This window comes from Rhinolophus sinicus, linkage group LG01 (assembly GCF_036562045.2).
Source record: "Rhinolophus sinicus isolate RSC01 linkage group LG01, ASM3656204v1, whole genome shotgun sequence".
NCBI classification, from domain to species: Eukaryota; Metazoa; Chordata; class Mammalia; order Chiroptera; family Rhinolophidae; genus Rhinolophus; species Rhinolophus sinicus.
In genome coordinates, this window is record NC_133751.1 from 183,906,343 (window position 1) to 183,924,206 (window position 17,864).

General features: G+C 40.3%; 1 protein-coding gene across 4 annotated transcripts in view; it reads left to right on the top strand.

The window, feature by feature from the left end:
* The window catches only part of ADAM23 (ADAM metallopeptidase domain 23), a 154,229-nt gene that overhangs the window by 31,572 nt on the left and 104,793 nt on the right, over positions 1-17,864 (top strand). For all 4 annotated transcript variants that reach the window (XM_019726899.2, XM_074340983.1, XM_019726901.2 and 1 more), the window contains exon 3: positions 1,411-1,487. In XM_019726899.2, the coding sequence (XP_019582458.2) occupies positions 1,411-1,487 (77 nt within the window). The remainder of the gene's footprint in view (positions 1-1,410; positions 1,488-17,864) is intronic.

Genomic DNA, 17,864 nt, shown 5'->3' on the forward strand with positions numbered 1-17,864 from the left:
CGGGATTCTGTTGCCTTCTCAGTATTTTGTATTTAAAACTTAGTATTTGTTAATTTCCTTTTTTATTTTATTTATTGATTATTATAGAGTGACTATCTGATCATCCGTTGTGCTTGATAAGAAGTAGAAGTCATGGTTTATAGTATTTTATAGGTTTGGCATGACAGAATAAGTCTTGACAATAAATATTTTGTTAATTAGTTGAAAGATCATGTATTTTGGGGAAGGGTCATTAATCTACAACTATTTGCAAGACGCTTATGATGTGAGTTGTGGAGCTCACCATGCAGGATGGGATAGGAAGCCCCCATGTCCGTGGAGGGAGGAACAAATAAAGTTATCCTGAAGCCCTGAGGACAAAGAGTTCATTTTCATTCATGCTTGTGAAGGAGAGTTTCATGGAAAGTAATGCAATTATGCTGTCCTTGAAGAATGAGTAGATTTCAATAATGGAGGAGGGCCAAGAGGAGCATGGGTGGTATTGAGGGGAACATGGGAGTGGAAAGTGTCTGGTTGCTATGCATGTAGCACTTCACTGATGATTTGTAACATCCACTGTGTTTTAGGAATGAAGTCTGGAGGAGGGATGTTTGTTAGCAAGGGAGGGGGAGCGGGTTGTGAATGTTGCATCTATCCTCTATCCTTGTCCTTTTCTTTCCTGAGAGGATGACAAAGGAGAGTTTTATCTTGGATAACATTTTGACAAAACTTTATTGATTTGTTAATTGACATTATTCAAGAAGCTTCTGTGAGCTATACTAATCTTCAACACCTACTACCTATGATTTATGTTTAGATGAGATTATCTTTGTATTTTGAGTTAAAGCGCAGTAATGGCAATATTTGTAAATGTGTGACTTTTAAAGGGGGGCATAAACTCTCACTATGCACAAGTGTGTGGTTCTAAGTGCTTTTGAAGTTGAAAGTTGTCCCATTTTACTGTCACATTCTGCTGACACATCACTTAGAGAAAGTTCCAATTCCTGATGACGAGCAGAGAGCTGACATGGTTTTTCACTTAGGTGTGCAGAAAGAATTGGTTAGCTTTGTACACAAAATAGGCTGAAATCAAGCTTTAATTAGTCAGACTTTTGCATAATTCATCATGGTCACTTTGTAAGTCCAGCTGAATATACTCTTGATTTTTATCATGATGTGTTCATTTTAAAGGCCTCATTCATTGTCTTTTATTAGTTTCTTGCTGCACAGATATTTAGGTCTTCCAACTAAAGGCATGACAATGCACCTACTCTTCTTTTAAAGAAATGAATTGTTGCATAAGGATCCATAAAGAAGTGAATCAATCCATAAAAAAGTTCTTATTAAATATCATTCTTGATATTGATATATTCAGCTTTAAAGACAAGAAAGTAAGCTAAGGATTTTTTTTCTGTCTTTTTGGATCCATAGGCTGTCCATCTGGCCCAGGCAAGCTTCCAGATTGCAGCCTTCGGCGCCAAATTTATTCTTGACCTCACACTGAACAAGTAAGTATTTAGTCATAATCCTGTTAAGCAAGTGCAATAAAACTTTACTTCATGATAATGATTAAGTCAAAATAATGTCTGTTATGACGCAACTGATATTTTCTAGCTGATTGTATGTCATGTAACACTTCAAGAAAAATATACAAGTCTGAAGTTAATTCTATCTTTTTTTCTTTTCCTGAAAGAAAAGGCATTTAACATTTAACTTGTTAAGTATCTCAAATGCAGTACTTACCCTGTTTCCCCGAAAATAAAACCTAGCCAGACCATCTGCTCTAATGTGTCTTTTGGAGCAAAAATTAATATAAGACCCGGTCTTATTTTACTATAAGATTGGGTCTTATATAATAATATAATATAATATAATATAATATAATATAATATAATATATTATAATATAATACCGGGTCTTATATAAGTCCAGCTAGGTCTTATTTTTGGGGAAACAGGGTAGATATTGTGATTTTAAATGAAATAAATATTTGAAGTAATGCTAGTTAATTGTTAACTACAATCATTACTATGTATAGGAAGCATGATAAATTACTGACTCAAGTTTAATTAGACTTCAGTCGAGAAATTTCTTCCATTTTACCTTGCATTGTGCAATTCATATGACTTCAGTATGAAGAACAAAGAAAATGATGACTTGCAAATATTTTGATAAGGTTCTTTGCTTTGTAATTTGCTCTAATATAGGTTTTTAGACATTTTGATCCTGTTGAAAATTTACCTTTTTTTCCCCTCTGAGCATATGTTTATGTTGATATTTAAATGCTATTTCTTAAGTTGAAACCAATTGTTCAGATGTCTTTGTACAAAGCATGAGCAAGAGGTGGTGACATAAGCAGGGCTCTTCAGCCTCTAATTGAGCTAGCAGTGGACTTCCTTGGGTGAAAGGGATTGCCTGTATGGTTTTCTTTAGTTTAAGAAGCTTCCATCAGTATTTTAAACTCATCAGTATTTTGACCAGAGCTGTATCTTGGACAGAAAAATACCATATAGTGCTTTCAGACACCATAAGGTAGGTGACCGCAGTCAATATCTGAGAAATTGCAAAGGACTATAAAGAACAACTATTAAATTTCTTGTATGCCAAATTCTGTGAACTCTGCAGAAAAAAATGCAGAGTCAGCTTGGGCGCACCTTACTCAAGTTTTATTGCAGCTTTAACTCAGAATGAGTCAGCAGAACTGAGAATTTCCTTTGTTAAAGGTATTGCAGGTTTTCTTTCCTCTCTGACTCTGCTGAACACTGGTGGTGTTCCTTTTCACCGTGCTTTGTCAGCACTGTGCCTGCCTGAGAGATTGGTCTTGCCAAATCTTAGGCTATGTTGAGAAGCAAGGTATGGCTAATTTCAGTGTTTAGTTCCTCTCTTCCTTTAGCTCCTACTGTAGTGATAACCACCAACATTGCTCTATGTTTTTAACATTAAACATCATGGTCACAGCACAGCCTCCCAGTCACATGACTGAGAAAGTGTCACATGGGGTAGCCAGGGTCCTTAGAAGTCTGGAAACAAACCAGATGGTTATTTACCACTAATATTTAACATGCGGAGGAATCAAGTTGAGCACCACTATGAGCAGCCCTTGCCTTCAGGATCTTATAAGCTAGCTGGGACAGGTCACTAGATGACTATGTAATTTTAGAAGTGTGGAATTTGTTGTGCTCAAGATGAACATGGAAGGCTATGGTAGCACCAAAGAGAGGCAGCTCTTCAGGCTGGAGGAGTGTGAAAAGGCATCTTGGAAAAGGCGATGCTTGAGCTAAATCTTGGCGAATAAGTGCTAGTGAGGAAAGGAAGTGTTGGGGATGGATGGGAGAGAGAGCGACAGAATGGGGAATTATGTTCTAGAGGAGATAGTGTGTGCTTAGGAGGCAGGGCCATGTAGCAGTGTCGCATGTTAAGGGAGCATGAGTTTTTTTTTTTTATTGAACTGCATGGTAAATGACAAGGTTGAGGCCGAGAGATATGAGTTAGGAGAGGTAGGCCCAGGGACCGCTCAAGTCATGGACGATCTTGGATGTCATACTCAAGTGCTTGGCCATTATCCCCTAGACCATAAAAAATGAAGTAGGAGAATAAACAGAAGTTCTGTTCTCAGGAAGTGCTGAGAGGCACGGAGAGGGAATGCTTTCAAGAAATCTTCAGTTGATAAAAATCATTAGAATTGCTTTGATGTGGATGATGAGGCAGAAGGAGGAGTTAAAGTTAACAGGTGTCTTGATTGGATAGCGGGGTGGAAGGTGGGTCCAGCCGAAATGCACAGCACAGGGAACAAACAGTTTACATGGTGAAGGGAAAAGAATATGAAATCAGAATAGACATAATTGATTCAAATCAAGGGGCTTTGGGACACATATGAAGCCATGTCTAGGAGGCAGGTGGATATAACAGTCTGAAGCTCAGGGAAGACAAGGGGGCTGGAGATAGTGCAGTTGAGAGTCATTTCCATAAAAATGTGAATGACAAACATGGTGGTGAAGGAGATTGTCAGGAAGGGTGGGTAGGAAGGAGAACATAAGCTAGGAGGATAGTTAAGAGTTGAGGAGAGGAAGAGGAGCCCATGAAGGACCAGAGAATGAGTGATCAGAGAACTGGGAGGAGAATCAGAAGCATGATTAAATAGAGAGTTTCAAAACAGGAAGGTGTGATCTTCACATGAAGTCGAATGATCTACTGAGCTAAGGGGCCAAGATTTCCCTTTGGATTTGCCAATTAAGCAACCAGTAGTCATCTGAAGGCAGTTTCAGGGAAGCCCTGGGGTCAGAAACCAAGTTACAACGGGCTGGGAGTGAATGAAAGGTGATGTGGAGACAGCAAGTAGCCATTGAGGAGGTTTGAGAAGGAAAGAGAGCTAAGGTAGGAGCTAGAAAAAGACATCGGGGCTCAAGAGAGGGCCTTTTAGGGATAACAGCAAGATGATAGGCTGAGAGATGGAGGTGATAAGAGTGACAGGTGAAGCTACAGAAGAGAGTGGAGATAATTTATGGAGCAGGATCTGGGTGAAAACAGAAGGGTGTGAGCTCGAGGGCACAGGGCAGAATTGAGTTTTGAACCAGGAGAGGCAGTTCCTTCCCAATTTGCGTGAAGGTGTTATTGTGTCTGCAGTTAGAGACGGGTGTTTAGGTGAAGGGATGGAGTTTAGGAAATGCATCTCTAAAGATTTCCTTCTTCTTGGAGACAGTGTTATATCTGCGATAGGGATTGGGATGGAGCGGGAGGGTGGGTTGGGGCTTGGGAAAAATGATGAAAGTTGAGGTTAATTGCTGAGAACAATGGGTGAGGAAGCGCACCAAGGTTGTGTTAAAGAATTTATGAGCAACCTTCATTATAATCATGTGTTCGTCTTAGCATTATTCTTCCTGATGTGTTTTTGTTTTTGTTTTTAAACATGGAGTGCTCCCTCACTACAGAGTGTGAGGGAAGGAGGCAGATTGTTGCATGGGTCAGGGTTCAGTTTTTCTGGCAGTAGCACAGAAGAAGAACAATGGAGGCAGACCTCTTTGGATACTGGTAACTTACTTGGGTAGTTAAGTATCAGGATCCAGGCTGGCTAAGAAAGGAGCTGAGGTCAAGAGGAGACTTATAGACTGGGAGAAAATGCGGTCTCCGTAGGGAAAAGTAAATGCGGGGGGAGGGAAGCCAGGAGAGCTCTAATCATGTGGATGCCCCCCCGCCCCCTATGCAGAGTCCCGAGCCATCTGAGTGCAACGTGAGTGCGATACTGGTATGACCTGGAGATGGGAATTGTACTCTATATGCTTATGACAGGTTTTGGCCAGGGTGGATCTCAAGTTTAAATGACTTTCAAGGGCTGGGATTAACTAAAAAGTTGATCCCTGTTAGAATGAAGAGTCAACAGAATTTTTCATCGGTCACGAAGGAACCAAAATAGCTCTGGAGGAAAGAGGGATCTCATTTCCATCATAGTGTGGTTATTGCCACACTATTTACAACAATAAGTTGTTAGAAGAGGGAAAAGGTAAAAGGTATATGATAAGTATATGGGCTCAGTAAAGGAATGAAAACGTAATGATGTTAAAATAAACTAATAAAAGCAGTGGCCATAGAATGTAGCTGGTTAATGATGTCACGAGGCCTGGATGGCCAGCTTATGAAGATTACCCCGATGTGAGTTCCTGAGAAGGGAGCCTTTTGGAGTCTGTGCTTTCATAGAGTGAACAAGTGAGGCCTTGGCTTGCTGAGGCATCTCGTGGCAAAGGTGTGTATTTTATTTATTTGTTCAGCAAATGTTGAGTGAGCATCTGCTATATGCCTGCGACTGCTATCGGTGCTGGTGCGTCTGGGAACAGGATAGACAAGGTCCCTGCCTCCCCGCTGGAGCTTCATTCCAGGGCAGGCAAGAAGCAGACAGTTAACCACTAAATAAAGATAAGTGCATTGAAGAGCATTTAACTGGGCTGTGTGATGGAGAGGGATTGCCGGTGGCGGTCGCCAATGTGACTTAGATGCCACGGAAGCCAGAAGGTCTGTCTGAGGAAGGACATTGAGCTGAGACCTGATCGTCAAAGATGAGGCACTGCATGACGCTTGGAGGCTGAGGGTTCCACACAGCAGGCGCAGTACGACAGCAGGTGCTGAGGAGAATGCGGAAAATTCAGGCAGGACAGAGGCTGGTGGAATGGGATGGTGGGAGACAGGAGACGAGATCAGAGAGGATGCCATGTAGCCAGAACTCGTCCATGGTGAGGTGTTTGGGTGGGAAGCTATTCAAGGGCAGTTCAGCATGGACGTCACACCATCGGATTTACATTTTATTTGCCCAAAAGGTCTAATTATGGCCTTAGAGGACCTTAGTCATATTCCTTTCAGGATACTCTCCTTTTCAATTTGTTTTGCTTTTCCTCTAGAATAACCATTGTTCCAAATTACAAAAGGTTTAAAAGGGATTACTAGATTAATTATTCTTAATGCGTTTTGATCCTTTGAAATCCTGGAGGGTCTGAGGTTTGTCTTCCCCCTACGTGTGATTGGAATTATGCCAAAGCCTATATTACCTGTAATAAAATTTGTTGGTGTCTTCAGCACATATTTATTGGGAACAACTGTGATCAGAGCTATGTAATGGTTGAAAGCACAGGTTCTGGAGTCAGACAGACCTAGGTGTGAACCTGGGGCTGCCATTACTAATTGTGCAAACTTGGGCAAATTTCTCAACTTCTTTTTTAATGACAGCTTGAGATATAATTCACATGCCATAAAATTTGCTCTTTTAAAGTATACCTTTCAGTGGGTTTTGAACAGTCTAATTGCAGAACATTTTTGTTGCCCCAGGAAGAAACCTTGTACCCATAGCAGTCACTCTGCATTCTCCTCTCCCCCAAGCCTCTGGCAACTACTTTCTGTCTCTATGGATTTGCCTATTCTGGATATCTCATATAAATGGATTTGTATAACTCGTGGCCTTTTGTGACTGGCTTCTTTTACTTAACATGATGTTTTCAAGATTCACCTATGTTGTAGCTGAATCATATGCCATCGTATGGCTATACTCGTATTCTTCTTAAGTTTCAGTTTCCTTCCTAAGCTGTAGGTTGTTGTAAGGATCAAATGAGATGTGTGGTACTTATACATGTCTGCCAATTGGAAGGGCTTGTTCAATGCTGTGGACTGACATTTGTCCTTCTAAAATTTCTGTCGAAACCTTAACCCCCAACATAATTATATTTGGAGTAGAAGGTTAAATGAGGTCGTAAGGTGGAACTTGATCTAATAGGATTAGTGATCTTATAAGGAGACAGCAGAGAGCTTTCTCTCCCCGCCCCATCCCAGGTGAGGATACAACAAGAAGGCAGCCGTCTGCAAGCCAGGAATCAGGTCCTCACCAGAAGGTGAATTAGCCAGCATCTTGTTCTTGGATTTCTAGCTTCCAGAAGTGTGAGAATCAAATTTCTGTTGTTTAAACCACCCAGTCTATGGCATTTTCTTATGGCAGCCTGAACTGATTAATACACTCAATAAATATTTGTATTTATGATTTGTTATTATTACCCCAGCAAGGCAGTCCCTGGACTGAGTGTTGAGGGCTTCAGCACTGAAGAAGAGAGTCTCCGATTGTGTGGAGCTTGTGTTCTAATGAGAGCAGCACAAGTCTTCGCTTTGGTTTCAGTCAGTATTTTTTCTGACTTTCGTGAATGCGAAGAAGGTGGGGTACTGTGTGATCTTTTCTCTGCTGAAAGTGGACTGAAGGAAAAATTGGAGACAATTTGGCATGCCCATGGTTGATATGAATTCAAGGTAGTGAGTACTAAGAATTCAGACAACGTACTTCTGTTGAGTTGAAAACATTTGTGACACATTTTGGTACTTCTCCCCTTGTCCTACAGCTGTTTATCAGACATCCATGAAAAAACATGACAACCCTAATAAGTCACTGAATATTTGATATTTAACTTTCCAGGACATCTGACTGTGTCCAGTGTGAATGCTCAGAGCTTCAGCGTGCTCTCTTACTTACTGTGAAGTGAAATCCCTGTAATCCTTCTCTCCTCCACCCATTTCAGAGAGGGCAGAAGTCTCAGTAAGCATTAGGCGGAAAGCCTTGGTTAATCAGGCAACAGATTGTTTCTAAGAGAACACTACCGTGTTTCCCTGAAAATAAGACCTAGCTGGACCATCAGCTCTAATGTGTCTTTTGGAGCAAAAATTAATATAAGACCTGGTATTATATTACATTGTATTATATTATATTATATTATACTATATTATATTATATTAAATACCCGGCCTTATATTATACTATATAAGACCTGATATTATATATTATATTATATTATATTATATTATATTATATTATATTATATTATATTATATTATATTATACCTGGTCTTATATTATATTAAAATAAGACTGGGTCTTATATTAATTTTTGTTCCAAAAGACGCATTAGAGCTGATGGTCCGGCTAGGTCTTATTTTTGGGGAACCACGGTACTCTAGTGAGAGAGTGGCAGGGGGCAGGGGTCTTACAAGCCTCTCCTGTACATTTGTCTTGAACAGTGTCCAGGAGAGCTATATAATTGGGTGAAATCAATGTAAGACATCAATATAGGATGGTAATGGCCTAAAACTGAGGCATGGACCTGAAACCTGGAGAGTATGGACTTTGCTCCATTAGGGACCAAGTGAGTGGAGAGAAAACTCTGATGTTGACAAGGGGCTGGAGGAAATGCTAAAAGCTGTATCATTATTATTGTGAAGCCCTGTACCAAGCTAAAATAATTGTGCATATGTAATTATCAGCTGTACATGGCTTGCATTCCGCACTGCAGAGTGAACAGAGGGTTCTATCATGAATGGGCTGCTCTAGGGGAAATGCAGGGAAGGTTGTGGATGAACAGAGAGGTGTTTCTTGAAGATGCTCTTCTCTATCTCTCTATTTCCCCGAGAGGGTAATGGCGGAGGAATAATTTTCCAGCAGTGCCTGGATAATGGGGCACCATTGTGGATGTGCAAGCCTATAATGAGGATAATATTCACATTCCCATCTCACCACCCTGCAAAAGAGGACCCCGTGGAACACTTCTTCTTTCTCAGGGAAGTTCTAGTGAAGGACTCACACTCTTCTCTGTTTGCTTGTTCCTCCATAGGGGGAGGAAGAACAATCGGGCAGAGCCTGACATCAATTGGGCCATTAGCGGGTACTGATAGATAGGCTTACTTGATCTAAAATGGTGGAATTAGGCCTTGATGGCTTCCCACACTAAAATATCTGCTGCTGGCTGAGGTGTAATCCTTTGGTTCTTCTAGAGTCTGTTCAACAATCTGAACAAATATTCAGGTACTTGTTATTCTAGTTCCTCTGCTTGAAACTGGGTAACTAGTCTGACTGGTCTACCTCCACAGGCTTACTGGAAAGCCCTTTAGTCCAAGGTTCCAGCCACATTCTCCAGTCTCACTTGATTAAGAAAGCTGTATTTGGGGGCCAGACCTTGTCTTATGTGGCTTTATCCTTTTGTGTTCTTACTCTTTTGGTTAGAACATAGAGGGATGACTGGTATCCCAACAAAGACTAAACCTTCTGTAACCTCCAACAAACCCCACGAGGAGACACTGTTAGACCTGGGTCATATCTAGACTTGGCTTTGTTATACATATGTCGATAGTGGTGATATTTGACATTAGGTCTCCAGGAATCTCAGAAAAGGAAAGTTGATGTATTATCCCCAGTTCAGAGAAGGACACAGACCTCAACTACAATTCTCTTCTATGCAAAGATCGTTGCACTGACTCGCAGTGATGTTTCCCACCACCCAGGGATGGTGTTTGAGGTGTGTTCTGATGTAAGTGAGAAGGTGGGGTGATTCAAGGATTCAGATGATTGGAGCAGTCTAAGTCTTCACATGGAAAGGGATGACCTTAAAGAACTGTTATGTAAGAATAAAGTCATGATGAAAAGCTCTGAAGTAATGCATCTGGCAAGGTGCTTAGGGATTTAGGAAAAGATCTTTATTCCAATTTTTGGGGGAATCAGCGGTGTTTGATTTAAGATGAATATCTAGAACATGCTGATTTAAAGACATACATGCACACAGTAATTTTCTCATTAAAAGCAGCTCATGCAGTGCTTTTGAAAGAAGAAAATCGCCACATTGATGCATGAGTAGTTTTAGGTAGGTGAAATAAAGAACCTGACTTTCGTGCTGATTGGCGTGATTAATTCATTTTTCATTCAGTCAACAAATATTTATTGAGCATCTGGTTTGCATAGGATACTGTGCTGAACAAACCAAGGAATTCAGAACTGTGAAAAAATTCCTCCTTTCCAAGAGCCCATAGGAAAGAAATAAGATTAAAACATGATGGGGAGTGACTTGTGAGACCTAGTTCCGAGGGAAGATTTTATGAGGAAGGTGGGATTTGAAATTACTGTTAAAAGATGCTGTGATGCTTTTGGTTCCCCTGGTAGCAGAGCCTGAGGCAAGGATTCTAAGGAATACCTTTAGGGAGTGTGGAAGTGAGATATGGAACAGAAAAGGACTAAAAAGTGATGAGTTCCCACATGCCCAACTGGGGCCCATCCACTGAGGAACCATGGGAGCCTGTGGATTCATTCTCTAGAACTTGCCAGAATATTTTCTAAATGAAGGGCCAGTAAGCTGGAGTTTTGTCCACCAACTGCCATTTTGTTGTTGGTGGGGGGCTATGTCTGGGGGCAATAACTTTTCAGTACTTCCTCTGTGCCTCCTCCATGGTAGAATGAAAGCCTTGGGGCCAAGAGTCTCAGGTCTTTTCAGTGAGCTGCCTTCAGTATCTGGAGGAGAATGCTGAGGCATTGTGGGCAGGGCATATCAGAGTCTGCTGCAGATGCTTTCCATTTGGAAAGATGTGGGAGGGAGAAAGGCGTGTCCATGAGGGGAAATGGCAGAGCAAAGGTATGAGAGCAGGAAAACATGGAAATCCTTGTGTGAGTGAAGACGGGTGAACCCTTGACTCAAAGCAGCTTGAACATCAAGCAGCTGCTGGAAGGCAGACCAGCTGTTTGGAGTCACTGGATTCTAAGGAGGAATTTCAGTCTCATTCAGCTGAGTGTTATTTCAGCTCTGCAAATTTGGAGATGTGAAATTGAGTTGGTTTTTAAGAAGGAACATGTGGAGAAGAAACAGCCCTGCTACTGCATTTGCCTTTTGCAAGTGGATAGGACTAGAAATTAGGAGCTGTGGCTGGAGAAGAGTGTGAGGCAAATTGACCTGCTTAGGCTGCAGTGTCGCTGTCTTGGTTTGTGAATTTGCATGGCTCCTGAACGAAGATTGGCTGGTCATATGTGTCAGTGCTGACCCTCCACTTCTTTCCTACTATCTGCCACCTGTCAGTTTTACTGCTGAAATTCCTCTCACACATCTGGGTGAGGCAAATAGGGAAAGCACTGACTTTTTAGAGGCCAGGTTTCAATTTCAGTCTTGTTGCTGAGGTTGCCAGCTATGGCATGCTCCCTGGGTTGTAGTCTGAAGGAGTTAGAGATGATGTGTAACTTTCCTCCCCATTTCAGGGTTCTGTGTCTTTCAAATGCTGCTAACTCATCTGTTAAATGCTTAATATCCTAATTTCAGGGATCTGCATGAGGAAGCCTTTCTACTACAACAGGAGTGATGGTGATAGACCCTGTGCTAAGCCCTTTACCCGTATTTTCCAATTTAAATTCCTTTAATCACCCTTCGAGGAGGAGGAGGATGTGATAACCTCTATTTTACAGCTGAGCAACCTAAGACCCGGTGAGAGTCAGTCATGTGCTGGTATTCAGCATGGGCTGTCTGTCTGGAGTCTTCTGCTTTACTACCACTTTACAAATAAGCTGGGCATAATTCTAGTGATTGCTCATCTGTGCATATTAAGTGAGAAAAAAAAAATTGAACGACTTTAGTAAATTTTTAACAAAGTAAAGAAAACCAGAAGTCCCCAGTAGGGTTTAAAATAGTCCTGTTTGTTGAGCAGACTATCTGTTATGTGCTGAATTGTGTCCTGTCAAAATTCGTATATTGAAGTCCTAACCCCCAGGACATCAGAATTTAACTGTATTTGGAGATAAGGACTTGAAAGAGGCAATTAAGTTAAAATGAAGTCTTTAGGGTGGGTCCTAATCCAATATGACTGGTGTCCTTATAAGGATAGGAAATTTGGTGGCAGATGTGTGCACAGAGGAAATACCATGTGAGGACACAGCGAGAAGGTGGACATCTGCAAGCCAAGGAGTGAGGGCTCAGAATGAAACCAACCCTGCTCACACCTTGACCTTGGATTTTTTAGCCTCCAAAACTATGAGAAAATTAGTTTCTGTTGTTTAAGTCACCAGTCTGTGTTACTTTGTTAAGACAGCCCTAGCAAATTAATACATATTCTAATTATTGCTTACTTATTGCAGTGAGACACTCAGTATTAAGGTGCTGCTTGATAATGGTAATTCTGTTTGTTTCTCAAAGTTAATATTCCTACTATAATTTCCATCTGCAGATGGTTGCCATTTGTGTTGGGCTTGGAGGTGCCTGGGAGAGGCCACACTGCGAACCAAGGCTGGTTGCCACTAGTTCTGGGCTTGGGGTTTCTTAGCAAGATGTTTGGGGCACTCTGAGGCCAGTGGCTGCTTGTTTGGGGTTTGTGGACCTTTGAGAGATTTTAGGAAGGTCTGCAGCATGAGCCAAGACAGACTGTTTGCATGAAAAAGCCATTTGTAGAGCTTGGGTAGGCCCACATATTGGGTGGGATGGGGTCTGAGGAAATCACCAGGGTGGGGTGAAGGGTGTTAGCTAGGTTAATTGAGACTCAGATATGGCAACTATCTGCATCTGCATACTGGGTGAGGGGAGGGTTCAACAAAGGAACAATGGCCTCTGCCAGTACTCCTGTCTGGGAGAAAGCGGCCCCTCCAGCCCTCGCCCTGAATCCAGACAATTCAGTTCCTCCTTTTATGTCCCTGGCACCTTTCAAACTGCTGCCTCAGAGTTGGACTTCAGAGCAAGTGAGTCCATCAGTGAGTAAGTCCATGTGCAGGCCCTTTAAGAGGAATGCCTGGAACTCCAGCCACCCTGTGTCTCACTCAACCACAATCTTCACAGATATTCACAGCCGGAAATTGTAGGGACTTCTCTTTCCAGCACTGGAACCCTGGGCTGGGAAGCCTGGTGTGGGGTTGGGACACCTGGCTCCTCAGGCACGACCTTCACAGCTGAGAAATCCCTCCTGATTTTTAGCCACCACACTCGAGTATGAGACCAGCTTGTTCCACATCTTTGCTTCTCCTACCAGTCTCAACGTGGCTTCTTCTGTATGTCCTTCGTTATAAGACTTCTGTTCAGCTAAACTTCAGGTGATTCTCAGTGATGATTTTTCTGTAGTTTAGTTTTGTTGTAATTTTGAGGTGGTTGTGGGAGGAGGCAAGCTTACCTGCTTTACCATCTTGACGGGAACCTCCTAGTGTGTTTTGAGGGATCATGGTCTCTTTTGCATTTATGTACTTTAGGAAGGATAGAACTATTTTGGTAGTTTTGAAAAAGTTTCTGTGATAATAAGGAATCTTAAGAGGCAAAGATCCCCAAAGTTGCCATACATATTGATTGCCACTGTGCCATGTGCAGTATGATGTGGATGAATATTGCTTTTAAAAATTAAAAAATTTTTTTTTTTTAGTTTCAGATGTACAAAACAATGTAATAGTTAGACATTTGCACCCCTCACAAAGTGATAACCCTTCCAATCTGCTACCCCTATGACATTGAATATAGCTGTTACAATTCCATTGACTGTATTCTCTACATTGTTCTCCACATCCCATGACTATATATATACACACATATATATATATATATATATATATATATATATATATATATATATATACATATATATGTATATATATGTATATATATATAAAATTATAGTTGATATTCAGTATTATTCAACTTCAGCTTCAGGCTTATAGCACAGTGGTCAGGCTTTCTATATGTCCTAGAGGCTCAGTAGTAGTCTAGGGTTTCCTGTGATAGCAGGGATGAGTTGTTGTGGGATTCTCTTAAGGCATCCTTTCCTGTCTAGTTCTAAACATTTTGATTCTATTGTGCCAGGTAGCTCTTCTTTTTGCCATATTTTCTCTGATCAAATAAGTACCTATGAGGTCTCTCTCGACAATTTTTGATTGAAGAGTTACCCTATATTGAATGATTTGGATGTTATAATTATCATTAGCTTTTGATGACCCATCTTTATGCTAGTAGATTAGATATAGAAACTCTTGAAAAAATTTATAAAGTAAAGATTGCCTAAATATTAATAGGTTCTAGTTCTATTTTTTTAAGGATGTATATCTGACCTATTTTTAAAATGGTTTGAGAATGGCTTTCACAATTAAACAAAATAATACCATGTTTCTCCGAATATAAGACCTAACTAGAAAATAAGCCCTAGCATGATTTTTCAGGATGACATCCCGTGAACATAAGCCCTAATGCGTCTATTGGAGCAAAAATTAATGAAAGACTCGGTCGTATTTTTGGGGAAACACGGTAGCAGAAGCATTAAAAATAAAATCACTATTAAACCGTTGGTATTTATGTAGTGATTCTTGACTTCCAAAGGTGGATGAGATCTAGTGTAACTCTTGGGTGGTGAAGGACCGTGGATGTTTGCATCTGCTTGCAGTAAGACACTTCCTTACCCCCACGCACTCTTGTCTGTTGACAATAATTATTATGGATGAATGGGACCCAGGGACATTAAACACGAGGCTGAGGCAATCAGGAGGGGCATAGGAGCTAGATTTCGATTTTCTAAGTTCCAAGAGATGAGAAGACTCTGATTACCAAAAAGGACGAGTCTGTGGCTATAACCTCTCGCACAAGGAGAAAAAAATATGATATCTAAGAATTTCTAGCAAAATCAAAGAGATCTAATTGTCAATGGGATCACATGGTACTGTTTATTTAATTTAGGATATAAAAAAAAAATCTAGTGAACTAAACGACTATTTCTTGACCAATGGAGTAAAAGAGACCCTCTGCAGGTGTCTACCCCAATACAGAATGTAGGTAAATAAAACTGGAACTTGATTAATTCTCTAGACCACTATTGGTCTTTTGAAGACAGATTAATATATAGAAATGGTGGCACAAGTTAATGATGGCAAAAAATTGAAAAGCACAGAGGATTCGATGTTACTAGGCATCTGAAATGAGTTAATTACAGTAGTGACTCAATTTAGATCTTACTTTTCTGAAAGTTAAGTGAGAAAGGCCACATAGTGGGGGATATAATTCCCATTATCTGATAAAAGTTTACCTGTATGTCAAGAGATAGAAATGTTTTCCTGTCAAGGAGAAATGTATCTCTTCAGCCCGATGTAGCATGACATTCAGTAGCATAATGGTTAATGTCTGCAATCATGGTTTTGTGAATGACCAGAAATGTTACTTAAATGGACTTCTTATATTGACCCTCTGTGTTAGCCAAATGCATAAAGTTCTTTCTAACCTCAATGGATTGATCAATAGATTTCCATTGATTGAAGCCTTTTATGAACCATTCCAAGCAGTTTTTATTTCAGAAATGTTCATCGAGTACATGCTAAGTGCCAGACACTCTTGAAGCTTCCAGGGAGAAATGCTTCCCTCATGAAGCTTACAGAACAATGGAGGAAAAATACAGGTCTACAGGCATTTCAATTATAGTCTGAGAAGTGTGGTGGTGGGTAAAATCGAGGATGCTTTTATCCCTTGTAGGAGGGGTGGGAGTGGATAGGGAGCTGAATGTTTATGGAGCTAAGTGTCTAAATCATACCTAAAGCTTAAGAGTTGGCCAAAGGGTTGAGGGTTAGAGAGTATAAGGGCCTGAAGGTGAGCAAGAAAGGTGAGGTGTGGAGTGAGAGAACATGCAGGCTTGGAGAAATTAATAGAACCACACAGCTAGCTAGTAAGTGACAGTCAAGATCAGAACTCAGGATTACCCACTGTCAAAGCCTTTGGGTGTTGAGACATTTTTCAGTGATGAAGTAATCCCTCTGAAGTTATATTTGAAAAGCTCTGCAAAAATGGACGTTAGAGAAATAAATTCTGTGTCACTTACCTTTTTTACATTTTGCTTAACTTTGACTACTTCTATTTGTTTCACAAATCTAGCCCCAAACAATGATGTATTAAATTCTGCTACCAAGAGGAACTGTGTTATTTTTAGAACCTTTTTTTTTGTTGATTCATAGATTAGACTCATCATGCAGAGTCATTTCCCTAACTTTTAAAAATTAATTATAATAGAAACCTAACTATGGTATACAAAAGTCCTTTCTTTAAGTGATTAATTCTAATTCATCTTCCATGATGCTATCCATGTGCTTTTAGTATTTTGATTGTGTTTAAAAACAAAATAATCTATATAGGATTTTTCATAAAACCATTTCTGCACAAAGTTTGAATTCCTTATTTCAGTCAAAATAATTATAAAATTAAAAAATATATTTATCTTTATTACAGGAATATTTTTCAAACAAGAGGCTAAAATTCTCTAACACATTGTAGAATACACATTTCATTTCTTCCTCCTTTATTTTTCACCCAAATGACTTCACGCGTGCAATACATAACAGACCAAACTATGTGACAAGAAGGATCTCACAGCATAAGGACAAGACTGTGTCTCTTATAAATTCCTAGGATTTCTTAGAGTCTTAATTGTGTCTGAGGCTTTTCATCATTATTGTTAGTATTTATTCATTAATCGCTGACTGACCTGGTATCTGACCCTAAGTAGTTGCTTTGCTCTTTGGAGCTATTTTGACAATGGTAAAGGGTTTCTTTATGTGACTATTAGCACTTTCCCATTTCCCCTCCCTCTATCCCCTACACTGTGCTAGGTTATGGGAAAACAAAGAAGAATGAGATGCAGTCTCTTTAAAGAGCCCACGATTTAGGGTGGAATCAGGGCAAGCTACACAGAGGAGATGGTTGAGTTGAGTTTTGAAGGATGAGTAATTCAAGGATGAATTTTAATATTTTCGGATGGGGTGGGGAGCAATAACTTTTTTGAGAACTCATTTATTTTCACTGGTGAGTCAGTATTTGATACGGAAGGTTCACTGGATATATATACAAATGATCGGTTGTTGATACAGGGTAGTTACTTTACATCGTTTTTCTCACTGGTACCTAATAGCCAGGAGTGGTTTTCTGAGCCGTAAAAATGAAGTACTGATATTTTACTGAGGTTAAAAATGCATATGTGCCCTGTTTCCTCCGGGAGTTTTAATTAATTCCATTTCTATGCAGTCATTAATGTACTCTTGACTGAATGTGTAAACATTGAGTTGACAGCGGTGCTTTCAGCAGTAAATAATACATCTACCTTTTCATCCACCTTTGAATACCTTGGTTCTTTTTGTGCCTTTGATTTGGTGAATTCTAAAAATTGAACAAAGTGTAAGACACTGTTAAGTATTCCTTTTTATAAAAGCAGGTTGAGGCAAGGTTTCCAAGTTAGTGGATTAAAGACAGCACCCAGCACCATCAGCAAAATGCCCATGCTTCATTTTCCTTAGTTTGGTTTTACAGCTTTCCTTGAGCTATGCTGTTTGGAAGTACTTTTTATAATTAAAATGTTAGATGACTTATTTGAAAAGTTCGTTTTCCTGTTTTATATACAGGAAATTCTTCTTTCTTCCGCTAGGGCCCAGTGTCTGAGGCTTGCTTAATTCCTTGATCAGATGCTAATGTCAGGGGGGAGGATCTCAGCACCATACCCATCGTCCTGTAGCCACGCTATATCCAAAGCCGAAAGAAAGCCAATGTTTTTGGCTCTTTCTTTGAGCGCCACTTCTCGGTAAGAAATAATTCAATGACATGGCTCTCAAAGTACAAAGCCCCACAAATCCTTAG